This window comes from Coregonus lavaretus (assembly GCF_964263955.1).
Source record: "Coregonus lavaretus genome assembly, chromosome: 13".
NCBI classification, from domain to species: domain Eukaryota; kingdom Metazoa; phylum Chordata; class Actinopteri; order Salmoniformes; family Salmonidae; genus Coregonus; species Coregonus lavaretus.
Window position 1 is genome coordinate 2,306,664 of NC_140000.1, and position 18,229 is coordinate 2,324,892.

The 18,229-nt window shown below is 47.5% G+C and overlaps 1 protein-coding gene across 1 annotated transcript in view; it reads left to right on the forward strand.

Moving 5' to 3' along the window:
- The window catches only part of LOC311139281 (kinesin-like protein KIF13A), a gene marked incomplete at its 5' end in the record, with an annotated part of 125,731 nt that overhangs the window by 72,073 nt on the left and 35,429 nt on the right, over positions 1-18,229 (forward strand). Inside the window, 10 exons of the mRNA XM_084174167.1 lie at positions 2,865-3,090; positions 3,214-3,376; positions 3,602-3,745; positions 4,498-4,653; positions 6,928-7,092; positions 9,300-9,476; positions 9,835-9,986; positions 10,177-10,309; positions 12,746-12,892; positions 15,578-15,616. Coding sequence (XP_084030293.1) covers positions 2,865-3,090; positions 3,214-3,376; positions 3,602-3,745; positions 4,498-4,653; positions 6,928-7,092; positions 9,300-9,476; positions 9,835-9,986; positions 10,177-10,309; positions 12,746-12,892; positions 15,578-15,616 — 1,502 coding nt within the window. The remainder of the gene's footprint in view (positions 1-2,864; positions 3,091-3,213; positions 3,377-3,601; positions 3,746-4,497; positions 4,654-6,927; positions 7,093-9,299; positions 9,477-9,834; positions 9,987-10,176; positions 10,310-12,745; positions 12,893-15,577; positions 15,617-18,229) is intronic.

Here is an 18,229-nt window from a genome sequence, read left to right on the forward strand (position 1 = left end):
ACACACACACCACTACACACACACACCACTACACTACACACACACACACCACTACACACACACACCACTACACACACCACTACAATACACACACACACACCACTACACACACACACCACTACAATACACACACACACCACTACACTACACACACCACTACACACACACCACTACACTACACACACCACTACAATACACACACACACCACTACACTACACACACCACTACACTACACACACCACTACACACACACACCACTACACACACACACACACCACTACACTACACACACCACTACACACACACACCACTACACACACACACCACTACACACACACACCACTACAATACACACACACACCACTACACTACACACACCACTACACACACCACTACACTACACACACCACTACACTACACACACCACTACACACACACACCACTACACACACACACACACACCACTACACACACCACTACACACACAGACCACTACAATACACACACACACACCACTACACTACACACACCACTACACTACACACACCACTACACACACCACTACACACACACACACCACTACACACACACACACACCACTACACTACACACACCACTACACACACCACTACACACACCACTACACCTCTTAGAGAAGCAGTATGTTTTAACAGTATGTTATCTCTCCTATAGATCCCATGCAGAACGTGGTCCAGGTCTTAGAGAAGCAGTATGTTTTAACAGTATGTTATCTCTCCTATAGATCCCATGCAGAACGTGGTCCAGGTCTTAGAGAAGCAGTATGTTTTAACAGTATGTTATCTCTCCTATAGATCCCATGCAGAACGTGGTCCAGGTCTTAGAGAAGCAGTATGTTTTAACAGTATGTTATCTCTCCTATAGATCCCATGCAGAACGTGGTCCAGGTCTTAGAGAAGCAGGATGTTTTAACAGTATGTTATCTCTCCTATAGATCCCATGCAGAACGTGGTCCAGGTCTTAGAGAAGCAGTATGTTTTAACAGTATGTTATCTCTCCTATAGATCCCATGCAGAACGTGGTCCAGGTCTTAGAGAAGCAGGATGTTTTAACAGTATGTTATCTCTCCTATAGATCCCATGCAGAACGTGGTCCAGGTCTTAGAGAAGCAGTATGTTTTAACAGTATGTTATCTCTCCTATAGATCCCATGCAGAACGTGGTCCAGGTCTTAGAGAAGCAGTATGTTTTAACAGTATGTTATCTCTCCTATAGATCCCATGCAGAACGTGGTCCAGGTCTTAGAGAAGCAGTATGTTTTAACAGTATGTTATCTCTCCTATAGATCCCATGCAGAACGTGGTCCAGGTCTTAGAGAAGCAGGATGTTTTAACAGTATGTTATCTCTCCTATAGATCCCATGCAGAACGTGGTCCAGGTCTTAGAGAAGCAGTATGTTTTAACAGTATGTTATCTCTCCTATAGATCCCATGCAGAACGTGGTCCAGGTCTTAGAGAAGCAGTATGTTTTAACAGTATGTTATCTCTCCTATAGATCCCATGCAGAACGTGGTCCAGGTCTTAGAGAAGCAGTATGTTTTAACAGTATGTTATCTCTCCTATAGATCCCATGCAGAACGTGGTCCAGGTCTTAGAGAAGCAGTATGTTTTAACAGTATGTTATCTCTCCTATAGATCCCATGCAGAACGTGGTCCAGGTCTTAGAGAAGCAGGATGTTTTAACAGTATGTTATCTCTCCTATAGATCCCATGCAGAACGTGGTCCAGGTCTTAGAGAAGCAGTATGTTTTAACAGTATGTTATCTCTCCTATAGATCCCATGCAGAACGTGGTCCAGGTCTTAGAGAAGCAGTATGTTTTAACAGTATGTTATCTCTCCTATAGATCCCATGCAGAACGTGGTCCAGGTCTTAGAGAAGCAGTATGTTTTAACAGTATGTTATCTCTCCTATAGATCCCATGCAGAACGTGGTCCAGGTCTTAGAGAAGCAGTATGTTTTAACAGTATGTTATCTCTCCTATAGATCCCATGCAGAACGTGGTCCAGGTCTTAGAGAAGCAGTATGTTTTAACAGTATGTTATCTCTCCTATAGATCCCATGCAGAACGTGGTCCAGGTCTTAGAGAAGCAGTATGTTTTAACAGTATGTTATCTCTCCTATAGATCCCATGCAGAACGTGGTCCAGGTCTTAGAGAAGCAGTATGTTTTAACAGTATGTTATCTCTCCTATAGATCCCATGCAGAACGTGGTCCAGGTCTTAGAGAAGCAGTATGTTTTAACAGTATGTTATCTCTCCTATAGATCCCATGCAGAACGTGGTCCAGGTCTTAGAGAAGCAGTATGTTTTAACAGTATGTTATCTCTCCTATAGATCCCATGCAGAACGTGGTCCAGGTCTTAGAGAAGCAGTATGTTTTAACAGTATGTTATCTCTCCTATAGATCCCATGCAGAACGTGGTCCAGGTCTTAGAGAAGCAGTATGTTTTAACAGTATGTTATCTCTCCTATAGATCCCATGCAGAACGTGGTCCAGGTCTTAGAGAAGCAGGATGTTTTAACAGTATGTTATCTCTCCTATAGATCCCATGCAGAACGTGGTCCAGGTCTTAGAGAAGCAGTATGTTTTAACAGTATGTTATCTCTCCTATAGATCCCATGCAGAACGTGGTCCAGGTCTTAGAGAAGCAGTATGTTTTAACAGTATGTTATCTCTCCTATAGATCCCATGCAGAACGTGGTCCAGGTCTTAGAGAAGCAGTATGTTTTAACAGTATGTTATCTCTCCTATAGATCCCATGCAGAACGTGGTCCAGGTCTTAGAGAAGCAGTATGTTTTAACAGTATGTTATCTCTCCTATAGATCCCATGCAGAACGTGGTCCAGGTCTTAGAGAAGCAGTACCTGGAGGAGAAACGCACGGCGCTGGAGGAACAGAGGATGATGTACGAGAGAGAGCTGGAGTCACTACGGCAACAGCTGTCTCCTGAGAGGACCAATCAGCACCAGCGATCCAGCAGCGACCGCCTCACCTTCCCCACACACACACCATCACATCACAGCAAGATACCCCTCTGGACTGAGGAGAGGTGAGGGGAACACACACACATGCTACGGCTTTGGATGCAGTGAAAATCTAAACAACCTGTAAGATGTTTGGTACACAGCCACACGTCTGAATGGTCTTTGTATTTCCTCTGTGTGTCTGTCAGGGACGAGCTGTTCCGTCAGAGTCTGTCCAGGCTGAGGGAGCAAGTTGTGAAGGCTAACGCCCTGGTGAGAGAGGCCAACTTCCTGGCAGAGGAGATGAACAAACTGACTGACTACCAGGTCACCCTCCAGATCCCTGCAGCTAACCTCAGCGCCAACCGCAAGGTGACCAACCTCTGCATACACACACACACACACACACACACACACACACACACACACGTTATCAGTGATGTATCATGTTTTGTCATATACTGTACATACGGTACAATGAGATGGTCTGATTGTGTTGTATTATTAATATGATAACTTGTACACAAACAGGCTTTCATTTGTAGAACTTTGTTCAGTACATGATATCAAGTTGAGAGTCAGTGTGTCTTGGTTCAGCGTGGAGCCATAGTGAGTGAACCAGCCATCCAGGTGAGGAGGAAAGGGAAGGGGACTCAGGTGTGGACCATCGAGAAGCTGGAGAACAAACTAGTGGACATGAGAGACCACTACAGAGACTGGAAGGAGGGAGCAGAGGACATGGTGAGAGGAGGAGGAGAGGAGGAGAGGGGAGGAGAGAGAGGAATGGTGAGAGGGGGGATAGAGGGGAGGAGAGAGGAGGGGAGGGGAGAGAGGGATGGTGAGGGGAGGGGAGAGAGGGATGGTGAGGGGGGGATAGAGGGGAGGGGAGAGAGGGATGGTGAGGGGGGATAGAGGGGAGGAGATGGGAGGGGATAGAGGGATGGTGGGAGGAGGGGGGAGAGGAGGGGAGAGAGGGATGGTGAGAGGGGGGATAGAGGGGAGGGGAGAGAGGGATGGTGAGGGGGGATAGAGGGGAGGGGAGAGAGGGATGGTGAGAGGGGGGGATAGAGGGGAGGAGGGGAGGGGAGAGAGGGATGGTGAGGGGAGGGGAGAGAGGGATGGTGAGGGGGATAGAGGGGAGGAGAGGGGAGGGGAGAGAGGGATGGTGAGAGGAGGGGAGAGGAGAGGAGAGAGGGATGGTGAGGGGGGGAGAGGAGAGAGGAGGGGAGGGATAGAGGAGAGGAGAGGAGAGGAGAGGAGAGGAGAGGAGAGGAGAGGAGAGGAGAGGAGAGGAGAGGAGAGGAGAGGAGAGAGGAGGGGAGGGGAGGGGAGGGGGATAGAGGGGAGGGGTCGAAGGAATCATGTTCCGATGGGAGACACTGCTGGAAGTGATTGTGGGAGGGATAAAGTAGTCTTTCTCAGTGATCAAGATGATAATTGGATGATGGGGTGAAGTTTTCAGGGGTGTGTTTGTATCATGTTTCCCTGATCAGTATACCAAGCTGAACAACCACAAGCAGCACAGTGAGCCCTTCTATGAAGCTCAGGAGAACCACAACCTGATAGGAGTGGCCAACGTCTTTCTGGAGTGCCTTTTCCACGACATCAGACTACAGTACGCTGTTCCCATCATCAGCCAGCAGGGGGAGGTGAGAGAACAGCGCGCACACACACACACACACACAGAGATACCCACACAGATACCCACACAGATACACACACAGATACACACACACCACATGAGGTTGGTGACACCTTAATTGGGGAGGACAGGCTCATGGTAATGGCTGAAGCGGAATAGGTGGAATGTTATCAAATACATCTAACACACGGTTTCCATGGTTTCCATGTATTTGATGCCATTCTATTTGCACCGTTCCGGCCATTATTATGAGCCGTCCTCCCCTCAGCAGCCTCCTGTGACGCACACAGAAAGGAACGCATGCACACACACACACACACACACACACACACACACACACACACACACACACAGATAGATACACACACATCTCACTTAAGGAGGTTTGGTAATGATTAACGATGGTAATGATACAGAGGGATTGTGCTGTTATCAACTTCATGGTAGTATTTCAGTCCCTTGCTGGGGCGGCAGGTAGCCTAGAGCAGGGTTTCCCAAACTCGGTCCTGGAGCTCCCCCTGGGGTGCACCTTTTGGTTTTTGTCCTACCACTACACAGCTGATTAAAATAATCAAAGATGTTGAGTTGGTTATTTGAATAAACTGTGTAGTGCTAGGGCAAAACCCTAAATTTGCGCCGGCGGGGGTGGCAGGACTGAGTTTAGGAAACCCTGGCCTAGTGGTTAAGAGCGTTGGACAAGTAACCAAAAGGTCGCTGGTTTGAATCCCCGAGTTGACTAGGTGAAAAATCTGTCAATGTGCCCTTGAGCAAGACACTTGACTCTAATTGCTCCTGTAAGTCACTCTGGATAAGAGCATCTGCTAAAAAAAATTGTTTTAATGAATTGCTTGTTCTCAATATGTGTCTGTCCACGTTTCTACCATGGAGATTCAAATGGCTTCTGGAAAACTCTTTGTACCTGGTGTTAATCTGTCTTCTCTGTCTGTACTCAGCACCTGTTTAATCTGTCTTCTCTGTCTGTACTCAGCACCTGTTTAATCTGTCTTCTCTGTCTGTACTCAGCAGCTGTTTAATCTGTCTTCTCTGTCTGTACTCAGCAGCTGTTTAATCTGTCTTCTCTGTCTGTACTCAGCACCTGTTTAATCTGTCTTCTCTGTCTGTACTCAGCAGCTGTTTAATCTGTCTTCTCTGTCTGTACTCAGCAGCTGTTTCATCTGTTTTCTCTGTCTGTACTCAGCACCTGTTTAATCTGTCTTCTCTGTCTGTACTCAGCACCTGTTTAATCTGTCTTCTCTGTCTGTACTCAGCAGCTGTTTAATCTGTCTTCTCTGTCTGTACTCAGCAGCTGTTTCATCTGTCTTCTCTGTCTGTACTCAGCACCTGTTTAATCTGTCTTCTCTGTCTGTACTCAGCACCTGTTTCATCTGTCTTCTCTGTCTGTACTCAGCACCTGTTTCATCTGTCTTCTCTGTCTGTACTCAGCACCTGTTTAATCTGTCTTCTCTGTCTGTACTCAGCACCTGTTTAATCTGTCTTCTCTGTCTGTACTCAGCAGCTGTTTAATCTGTCTTCTCTGTCTGTACTCAGCAGCTGTTTCATCTGTCTTCTCTGTCTGTACTCAGCACCTGTTTAATCTGTCTTCTCTGTCTGTACTCAGCACCTGTTTCATCTGTCTTCTCTGTCTGTACTCAGCAGCTGTTTAATCTGTCTTCTCTGTCTGTACTCAGCAGCTGTTTAATCTGTCTTCTCTGTCTGTACTCAGCAGCTGTTTAATCTGTATTCTCTGTCTGTACTCAGCAGCTGTTTAATCTGTCTTCTCTGTCTGTACTCAGCAGCTGTTTAATCTGTATTCTCTGTCTGTACTCAGCACCTGTTTAATCTGTCTTCTCTGTCTGTACTCAGCACCTGTTTAATCTGTCTTCTCTGTCTGTACTCAGCAGCTGTTTAATCTGTCTTCTCTGTCTGTACTCAGCAGCTGTTTAATCTGTCTTCTCTGTCTGTACTCAGAAGCTGTTTAATCTGTATTCTCTGTCTGTACTCAGCACCTGTTTCATCTGTCTTCTCTGTCTGTACTCAGCACCTGTTTAATCTGTCTTCTCTGTCTGTACTCAGCACCTGTTTAATCTGTCTTCTCTGTCTGTACTCAGCAGCTGTTTAATCTGCCTTCTCTGTCTGTACTCAGCAGCTGTTTAATCTGTCTTCTCTGTCTGTACTCAGCACCTGTTTAATCTGCCTTCTCTGTCTGTACTCAGCAGCTGTTTAGTCCTGTACTGATGTGTGTTGATGATGTGCTGTGTCTGTACCCCCTGGTGTGTGACAGGTAGCCGGCAGGCTCCATGTAGAGCTGATGCGTGTTAGCGGTGCGGTGCCGGAGAGGCTGGCAGGGGGAGATGACTCGTCAGAGAACTCCAGTGAGAGCAGTTTCTACGATGTGATGGACACACAGGGAGAGATCGTCCACATGGCCAGGAAACTCACCTGCAGGGTACGTCTCACATACACACACTACACTGTCTGTCTGTCTGTGTCCTGTAGGGTTGATGCCGTCATTGTCCTAGATGCCATCTCCTGCCATTGTGCCTTTGAGCAAGGCACTTAACCCCTTAACTGCTCAACGGGTGCCATAGTATGACTGTCCTCTGTTCTAACTCCTCAGTATATATAACTGTCCTCTGTTCTAACTCCTCAGTATATATAACTGTCCTCTGTTCTAACTCCTCAGTATATATAACTGTCCTCTGTTCTAACTCCTCAGTATATATAACTGTCCTCTGTTCTAACTCCTCAGTATATATAACTGTCCTCTGTTCTAACTCCTCAGTATATATAACTGTCCTCTGTTCTAACTCCTCAGTATATATAACTGTCCTCTGTTCTAACTCCTCAGTATATATAACTGTCCTCTGTTCTAACTCCTCAGTATATATAACTGTCCTCTGTTCTAACTCCTCAGTATATATAACTGTCCTCTGTTCTAACTCCTCAGTATATATAACTGTCCTCTGTTCTAACTCCTCAGTATATATAACTGTCCTCTGTTCTAACTCCTCAGTATATATAACTGTCCTCTGTTCTAACTCCTCAGTATATATAACTGTCCTCTGTTCTAACTCCTCAGTATATATAACTGTCCTCTGTTCTAACTCCTCAGTATATATAACTGTCCTCTGTTCTAACTCCTCAGTATATATAACTGTCCTCTGTTCTAACTCCTCAGTATATATAACTGTCCTCTGTTCTAACTCCTCAGTATATATAACTGTCCTCTGTTCTAACTCCTCAGTATATATAACTGTCCTCTGTTCTAACTCCTCAGTATATATAACTGTCCTCTGTTCTAACCCCTCAGTATATATAACTGTCCTCTGTTCTAACTCCTCAGTATATATAACTGTCCTCTGTTCTAACTCCTCAGTATATATAACTGTCCTCTGTTCTAACTCCTCAGTATATATAACTGTCCTCTGTTCTAACTCCTCAGTATATATAACTGTCCTCTGTTCTAACTCCTCAGTATATATAACTGTCCTCTGTTCTAACGCCTCAGTATATATAAACTGTCCTCTGTTCTAACCCTCAGTATATATAACTGTCCTCTGTTCTAACCCCTCAGTATATATAACTGTCCTCTGTTCTAAACCCTCAGTATATATAACTGTCCTCTGTTCTAACTCCTCAGAATATATAACTGTCCTCTGTTCTAACTCCTCAGTATATATAACTGTCCTCTGTTCTAACTCCTCAGTATATATAACTGTCCTCTGTTCTAACTCCTCAGTATATATAACTGTCCTCTGTTCTAACTCCTCAGTATATATAACTGTCCTCTGTTCTAACTCCTCAGTATATATAACTGTCTCTGTTCTAACTCCTCAGTATATATAACTGTCCTCTGTTCTAACTCCTCAGTATATATAACTGTCCTCTGTTCTAACCCCTCAGTATATATAACTGTCCTCTGTTCTAACCTCCTCAGTATATATAACTGTCCTCTGTTCTAACTCCTCAGTATATATAACTGTCCTCTGTTCTAACTCCTCAGTATATATAACTGTCCTCTGTTCTAACTCCTCAGTATATATAACTGTCCTCTGTTCTAACTCCTCAGTATATATAACTGTCCTCTGTTCTAACCCCTCAGTATATATAACTGTCCTCTGTTCTAACCCCTCAGTATATATAACTGTCCTCTGTTCTAACCCCTCAGGTATATATAACTGTCCTCTGTTCTAACCCCTCAGTATATATAACTGTCCTCTGTTCTAACTCCTCAGAATATATAACTGTCCTCTGTTCTAACTCCTCAGTATATATAACTGTCCTCTGTTCTAACTCCTCAGTATATATAACTGTCCTCTGTTCTAACTCCTCAGTATATATAACTGTCCTCTGTTCTAACTCCTCAGTATATATAACTGTCCTCTGTTCTAACTCCTCAGTATATATAACTGTCCTCTGTTCTAACTCCTCAGTATATATAACTGTCCTCTGTTCTAACTCCTCAGTATATATAACTGTCCTCTGTTCTAACTCCTCAGTATATATAACTGTCCTCTGTTCTAACTCCTCAGTATATATAACTGTCCTCTGTTCTAACTCCTCAGTATGTGTCTGTGTGTCTTTTGGAGGATTTGGAACATCTTCCATTGGATCTGTGTAGATTGGACAATAATGTAATCTTCTTCTCTACAGGTACGTATCAGGGAGGCCACGGGGCTGCCTCTCAACCTGTCCAACTTTGTCTTCTGCCAGTACACCTTCTGGGAGGGGGCAGAGCCTACGGTGGCCCCGCCCATGGTCAGCCCAGACACGCCCACCACGCCCCGCACCCCCGACGCCCAGTTCACTGTCCGCTTCGACCACTGCAAGGTGGGTTACAAAATTCTGGTAACTTTCCTAAAATTCCCAGGTTTTCCAGAATTCCCGGTTGGAGGTATCTGGATTTCCTCCTGATTCCCTCCTGATTCCGGGACTCTTCAACTGGGATTTCTGGAAAACCTGGGAATTTTGGGAAAGTTATTTCACACCATCCTCTGCTGGCTGGCGCTGACACTGATGCTGAGGATTCTAGTTGGAATATGTCTGCATCCCAAAGGGCACCCTGTTCCCTATACAGTTTACTACTTTTGACCAGGACCCATTATGTCACCATTATTCTAATATTTCTGCCAATATTTAATATTTGATATTGTATATCCACATGTTCCTCCCCTCTCTCTGTGTGTAGGACAATGTGGTCCATGTGACGGAGGAGTTTTTAGAGTTCATCTCAGACGGGGCGCTGGCCATCGAGGTGTGGGGTCACCGCTGTGCCGGGAACGGACGCTCTCTCTGGGAGCTGGACGCACTGCAAGCCAAGACACGCACACTACGAGACAGGTACACACACACACACACAGTGTGTAGAGTACATACATATCGTGCATGTATAATCTCAAGGATACATGAATGCATGCACCACACACACACACACACACACAAACACACACACACACACACACACACACACACACACACACACACACACACAAACTCACCCGCCACCCGCCTGTGGTGTGTCCCCCTGCAGGTGGAGTGAGGTGTCTCGTCGGATTGAGCTGTGGGCTTCTATCCAGGAGCTGAATGAGCAGGGGGACTACTCTGATGTAGAGATGCAGCCTGAGAAGGACATCAGTACTGGAGGAGTGTTCCAGCTCAGACAGGTAACACAGCCTGAGAAGGACATCAGTACTGGAGGAGTGTTCCAGCTCAGACAGGTAACACAGCCAGGGAAGGACATCAGTACTGGAGGAGTGTTCCAGCTCAGACAGGTAACACAGCCTGAGAAGGACATCAGTACTGGAGGAGTGTTCCAGCTCAGACAGGTAACACAGCCTGAGAAGGACATCAGTACTGGAGGAGTGTTCCAGCTCAGACAGGTAACACAGCCAGGGAAGGACATCAGTACTGGAGGAGTGTTCCAGCTCAGACAGGTAACACAGCCTGAGAAGGACATCAGTACTGGAGGAGTGTTCCAGCTCAGACAGGTAACACAGCCTGAGAAGGACATCAGTACTGGAGGAGTGTTCCAGCTCAGACAGGTAACACAGCCAGGGAAGGACATCAGTACTGGAGGAGTGTTCCAGCTCAGACAGGTAACACAGCCAGGGAAGGACATCAGTACTGGAGGAGTGTTCCAGCTCAGACAGGTAACACAGCCAGGGAAGGACATCAGTACTGGAGGAGTGTTCCAGCTCAGACAGGTAACACAGCCTGAGAAGGACATCAGTACTGGAGGAGTGTTCCAGCTCAGACAGGTAACACAGCCTGAGAAGGACATCAGTACTGGAGGAGTGTTCCAGCTCAGACAGGTAACACAGCCTGAGAAGGACATCAGTACTGGAGGAGTGTTCCAGCTCAGACAGGTAACACAGCCAGAGAAGGACATCAGTACTGGAGGAGTGTTCCAGCTCAGACAGGTAACACAGCCTGAGAAGGACATCAGTACTGGAGGAGTGTTCCAGCTCAGACAGGTAACACAGCCTGAGAAGGACATCAGTACTGGAGGAGTGTTCCAGCTCAGACAGGTAACACAGCCTGAGAAGGACATCAGTACTGGAGGAGTGTTCCAGCTCAGACAGGTAACACAGCCTGAGAAGGACATCAGTACTGGAGGAGTGTTCCAGCTCAGACAGGTAACACAGCCAGAGAAGGACATCAGTACTGGAGGAGTGTTCCAGCTCAGACAGGTAACACAGCCTGAGAAGGACATCAGTACTGGAGGAGTGTTCCAGCTCAGACAGGTAACACAGCCTGAGAAGGACATCAGTACTGGAGGAGTGTTCCAGCTCAGACAGGTAACACAGCCTGAGAAGGACATCAGTACTGGAGGAGTGTTCCAGCTCAGACAGGTAACACAGCCTGAGAAGGACATCAGTACTGGAGGAGTGTTCCAGCTCAGACAGGTAACACAGCCTGAGAAGGACATCAGTACTGGAGGAGTGTTCCAGCTCAGACAGGTAACACAGCCTGAGAAGGACATCATTACTGGAGGAGTGTTCCAGCTCAGACAGGTAACACAGCCTGAGAAGGACATCAGTACTAGAGGAGTGTTCCAGCTCAGACAGGTAACACAGCCTGAGAAGGACATCAGTACTGGAGGAGTGTTCCAGCTCAGACAGGTAACACAGCCTGAGAAGGACATCAGTACTGGAGGAGTGTTCCAGCTCAGACAGGTAACACAGCCAGGGAAGGACATCAGTACTGGAGGAGTGTTCCAGCTCAGACAGGTAACACAGCCTGAGAAGGACATCAGTACTGGAGGAGTGTTCCAGCTCAGACAGGTAACAGCCTGAGAAGGACATCAGTACTGGAGGAGTGTTCCAGCTCAGACAGGTAACACAGCCAGGGAAGGACATCAGTACTGGAGGAGTGTTCCAGCTCAGACAGGTAACACAGCCTGAGAAGGACATCAGTACTGGAGGAGTGTTCCAGCTCAGACAGGTAACACAGCCTGAGAAGGACATCAGTACTGGAGGAGTGTTCCAGCTCAGACAGGTAACACAGCCAGGGAAGGACATCAGTACTGGAGGAGTGTTCCAGCTCAGACAGGTAACACAGCCTGAGAAGGACATCAGTACTGGAGGAGTGTTCCAGCTCAGACAGGTAACACAGCCTGAGAAGGACATCAGTACTGGAGGAGTGTTCCAGCTCAGACAGGTAACACAGCCAGGGAAGGACATCAGTACTGGAGGAGTGTTCCAGCTCAGACAGGTAACACAGCCAGGGAAGGACATCAGTACTGGAGGAGTGTTCCAGCTCAGACAGGTAACAGGACAGCACAGACTCCATGGATAAATAGTGACCTGGACACCAATAAATAAGCAGTGCTAAAGCAACTTTTAAAGGGACATTTCACTCATAAAGTTTGTCAGATGTTTCCAGCCCTTAAAAGTAGAGTGATGTCAAGATGAAACCACGTCTCACGACATCGGTTGTGTAGATCCAGTTATATGCCTCATTGCCTCAATCCCAAATGAATGGAAAAGATGAACGCCGTCTAATTTCCTGTTTGTCCTGGTTTTCTTCTGTGCTTATCTTCATTGTAATTGGCCGTCTGTATGTTAAGCAGGCTACATGGATGGCGTGTGTGTTCTCAGGGTCACTCTCGCAGGCTGCAGGTGTGTGTGAAGCAGGTGCAGGACTCTGGGACTCTTCCTCTGTTGGTGGAGGCTGTTCTGTCTGTCTCTGTCGGCTGTGTGTCTGCACGCTCCACCAAGCTGCAGAGACCCCTGGACAGCTATCAGGTCAGTGGCACACACCACTACACACACACTATCACACACACACACAATCACATCCAGCATATTGCTATATCAAATAATTAGCAAGATATGTGTGGCAATGTTAAATGTCAGATTTGCGTCCGCTTTAAAAATATACAAATGTGGTGTTATATGTACTGTATTGGTCAAGGAAACTCATGTAGCATGTTGGTGATGGTGATAGTGGTGATGGTGGGGATTGTGATGGTGATAGTGGTGATGGAGATGGTGATGGTGATAGTGGAGATGGAGATGGTGATGGTGATAGTGGAGATGGAGATGGTGATGGTGATAGTGGAGATGGAGATGGTGATGGTGATAGTGGAGATGGTGATGGTGGTGGTGTGACTAGCGGGTGGTGATTCTGGTTCTGGGCCTACTGCCATGACTAGATTATGGGCTGCTGTAAGGCTGTCTGTAAATCTAATGAAGGATGCAGAATGTATGGGTTCACATTACTGTAACACACATACATACACACACACACACACACACACACACAGAGAGACACACACACAGAGACACACACCATGCCCTGGGATGAGATCCTAGCACTAGACTACAGTTCTACTGCCTAATGGTGGACTGGAGATATCTACAGTATTATAATACTGTACTGTGTATCTGGATGAAATCCTAGCAATAATCAATCTCCGCATCCTGTAGTTTTCAGATGGAAGATCCTTAGGCTACCATGTCAAAGCTGTCTGATGTAGGGAAAGAAAGGTGCCAATCATCAATTATTCCACTGGAGGGAGACATCTGTAGAATGATGGAACCATAGAAATATATTCATCTGCTGTGTAGAATGTAGAAAGGTCAACACATTTGACTGTTGTGTATCAATCGAATACATTGAGTGATCTGGTTAGGCTATTTCCTAGTTGGACCACTATTTTTCACCTTAAGTTGACTACAGTGTTTCCACTGCAGTCATTTTAGCTGTGGCGCTGCGCCACGGCAAAATCATTTCCGCCACGCCCCCAAAAAATATGGAACATAAAACAAATATTTCTGCCGAGGTGCACTTTGAAGATGCCAGAACATTCTACATTTATCCCCGAGCCGACTATGTGAAAAATCTGCCGATATGCCCTTGAGCAAGGCACTTAACCCTAATTGCTCCTGTAAGTCGCTCTGGATAAGAGCGTCTGCTAAATGACAATTATTTTTTTTTTTATTATGCCAGAACATTCCACATTTACTTTTCTTCTGCAAACAAAACGAGTAATGAATAGAAAACTCAGACCCTAATAGAATAGTTGATCTATTTACCTCGTTGGCTTGTTGTTGTGTTGTGTTCTATGCAAGAAAGAAATTAAGCTCGAGGCGCATTCAAGTTACGAGTGCCATAGTGAGGGAAACTGACAAGCAGTCAATGCACAACAATTCTTGCAATCACGTGGGAGAACAGCGGTTTTAATGGCTTTTGTGAAAGAGAGGGGAATCTCAGCTTTCCAGTCCTGCTTTATTTATTTCTCAACTCTTAAATATGTACGAACTGCACCATTTAATTTCTGTATAAATGTTGTTGGTTTTTTTAACCCAGAGTTTTTTTGGGGAATAAAACGCCAACCTATCTCAAAATCATGTTTTGGGAGTGACTTAAAAAAATTGTGATGAGACAGATTACATTTTAGTTGAGCAAGAGTAGTGGCAACCAGGGAAAGTGTTGGGGGAAAAAATTGTGACTTGAAATGGTTTCTGTGAGAAGTACAGGCAGGGGGCGTATTACCCCGGGCGACGGTTTACCCCACGCTACCCTAACAGGTAGGCCTAAATTATATGGGACATAAAATTCATCAATAGGATGCTAACTAGTTAAAAGATCACATTTGGGATCTAGCTAATGATTAACCCAATAGGGTAAATGCAGAAGGACAACCCCATGCTTCAGCCTATGTATTTATAACCACTATGCTGCATCAGTTGGACTACAGGGGATAATGCCTGTTGCTAATAGCATCCCTGATAATATGGACCATGCATAGGCTGTATGGATGGACCAGTATGTTTAAAATATATTTTTGCCAATATGTTATCGGGCTTAATTCTGGAGGTGGAAATTATATTTTAGATGGGAGTCAGCATAATTTGATGTTCATTCATTTTGGAGTACAACGTCCTTTTAAAAAGTCACCAGAACTGAGCTTCTCAGTTCATCTACATAAAAATGATCTGGGAGAGGGGGGGAGGGGGGGGGTCATTTTTATGTAGAAGGACCGATAAGCAACCTTTTACCCCCACTGCTACAAACTTTTCGAGAAGAAACACAATGTAATTTAGTTAGCCAGTGACATCTCCAGTGCCACTGACCCTAGGTGTAGTGTATTTACATTTGACATGTTAGTCATTTAGCAGACGCTCTTATCCAGAGCCACTTACAGACAGTGGAGAGTAGTGTGTAGGCTAGAAATACTCCACTCTGTCTGCCTGTCTGTCTGACTGAGTGTCTGTCTGTCTGCCTGTCTGTCTGTCTGACTGACTGAGTGTCTGTCTGTCTGTCTGTCTGACTGACTGAGTGTCTGTCTGTCTGTCTGTCTGTCTGTCTGTCTGTCTGTCTGACTGACTGAGTGTCTGTCTGTCTGCCTGTCTGTCTGTCTGTCTGTCTGCCTGTCTGTCTGTCTGACTGAGTGTACTGTACTGTGCTGTGTTCTGTCCTGCCAGAGGGAGGAGGAGGAGGATGGAGATATGGATAGTTATCAGGTATACTGTAACTCCTCAGTCTGCTACTGCTGCTGCTGCTGCTACTGCTGCCAATGATGATGAGGCATGATGGATGGATGGTGCTGCCTCCTAGTACTCCCATAACTGTAAAAAAAATTATATATATATATATATATATATATATAAATCCCAGGTTTTCCAGATGGAATCAAGATGGAATTAACAGGAAATCCGGGAATCCTCCAAGTGGGATTTCTGGAAAACCTTGGATTTTTTTTTGATGATTTCCCAGAAATGTTCAACCCTAACTACTGCCAATGATGATGACGAGGCATGATGGATGGAAACCAGCTTCTGGTCATGTGCTTGCAGACAGGGGGGCGCAACTGAGAAGGGGCCGCAGGGGGTGGGAGGCAGGAGACTAGAGGAGCAGGGGGTGGGAGACAGGAGACTAGAGGAGTAGGGGGTGAGAGACTAGAGGAGTAGGGGATGGGAGACAGGAGACTAGAGGAGTAGGGGGTGGGAGGCAGGAGACTAGAGGAGTAGGGGGTGGGAGACAGGAGACTAGAGGAGTAGGGGGTGGGAGACAGGAGACTAGAGGAGTAGGGGGTGGGAGACAGGAGACTAGAGGAGTAGGGGGTGGGAGACTAGAGGAGTAGGTGGTGGGAGACAGGAGACTAGAGGAGTAGGGGGTGGGAGACAGGAGACTAGAGGAGTAGGGGGTGGGAGACAGGAGACTAGAGGAGTAGGGGGTGGGAGACAGGAGACTAGAGGAGTAGGGGGTGGGAGACAGGAGACTAGAGGAGTAGGGGGTGGGAGACAGGAGACTAGAGGAGTAGGGGGTGGGAGACTAGAGGAGTAGGGGGTGGGAGACAGGAGACTAGAGGAGTAGGGGGTGGGAGACAGGAGACTAGAGGAGTAGGGGGTGGGAGACAGGAGACTAGAGGAGTAGGGGGTGGGAGACAGGAGACTAGAGGAGTAGGGAGTGGGAGACAGGAGACTAGAGGAGTAGGGGGTGGGAGACAGGAGACTAGAGGAGTAGGGGGTGGGAGACAGGAGACTAGAGGAGTAGGGGGTGGGAGACTAGAGGAGTAGGGGGTGGGAGACAGGAGACTAGAGGAGTAGGGGGTGGGAGACAGGAGACTAGAGGAGTAGGGAGTGGGAGACAGGAGACTAGAGGAGTAGGGGGTGGGAGACTAGAGGAGTAGGGGGTGGGAGACAGGAGACTAGAGGAGTAGGGGGTGGGAGACAGGAGACTAGAGGAGTAGGGGGTGGGAGACAGGAGACAGGAGACTAGAGGAGTAGGGGGTGGGAGACTAGAGGAGTAGGGGATGGGAGACAGGAGACTAGAGGAGTAGGGGGTGGGAGGCAGGAGACTAGAGGAGTAGGGGGTGGGAGACAGGAGACTAGAGGAGTAGGGGTGGGAGACAGGAGACTAGAGGAGTAGGGGATGGGAGACAGGAGACTAGAGGAGTAGGGGGTGGGAGACAGGAGACTAGAGGAGTAGGGGGTGGGAGACAGGAGACTAGAGGAGTAGGGGGTGGGAGACAGGAGACTAGAGGAGTAGGGGGTGGGAGGCAGGAGACTAGAGGAGTAGGGGGTGGGAGACAGGAGACTAGAGAAGTAGGGGGTGGGAGACAGGAGACTAGAGGAGTAGGGGGTGGGAGACAGGAGACTAGAGGAGTAGGGGGTGGGAGACAGGAGACTAGAGGAGTAGGGGGTGGGAGACAGGAGACTAGAGGAGTAGGGGGTGGGAGACAGGAGACTAGAGGAGCAGGGGGTGAGAGACAGGAGACTAGAGGAGTAGGGGGTGGGAGACTAGAGGAGTAGGGGTGGGAGACAGGAGACTAGAGGAGTAGGGGGTGGGAGGCAGGAGACTAGAGAAGTAGGGGTTGGGAGACAGGAGACTAGAGGAGTAGGGGATGGGAGACAGGAGACTAGAGGAGTAGGGGGTGGGAGACAGGAGACTAGAGGAGTAGGGGGTGGGAGACAGGAGACTAGAGGAGTAGGGGGTGGGAGGCAGGAGACTAGAGGAGCAGGGGGTGGGAGACAGGAGACTAGAGGAGTAGGGGGTGAGAGACTAGAGGAGTAGGGGTGGGAGACAGGAGACTAGAGGAGTAGGGGGTGGGAGGCAGGAGACTAGAGGAGTAGGGGGTGGGAGACAGGAGACTAGAGGAGTAGGGGGTGGGAGACAGGAGACTAGAGGAGTAGGGGGTGGGAGACTAGAGGAGTAGGGGATGGGAGACAGGAGACTAGAGGAGTAGGGGGTGGGAGACAGGAGACTAGAGGAGTAGGGGGTGGGAGACAGGAGACTATAGGAGTAGGGGGTGGGAGACAGGAGACTAGAGGAGTAGGGGGTGAGAGACAGGAGACTAGAGGAGTAGGGGGTGGGAGACAGGAGACTAGAGGAGTAGGGGGTGGGAGACTAGAGGAGTAGGGGGTGGGAGACAGGAGACTAGAGGAGTAGGGGGTGGGAGGCAGGAGACTAGAGGAGTAGGGGTGAGAGACAGGAGACTATAGGAGTAGGGGATGGGAGACAGGAGACTAGAGGAGTAGGGGGTGGGAGACAGGAGACTAGAGGAGTAGGGGGTGGGAGACAGGAGACTAGAGGAGTAGGGGTGAGAGACAGGAGACTATAGGAGTAGGGGATGG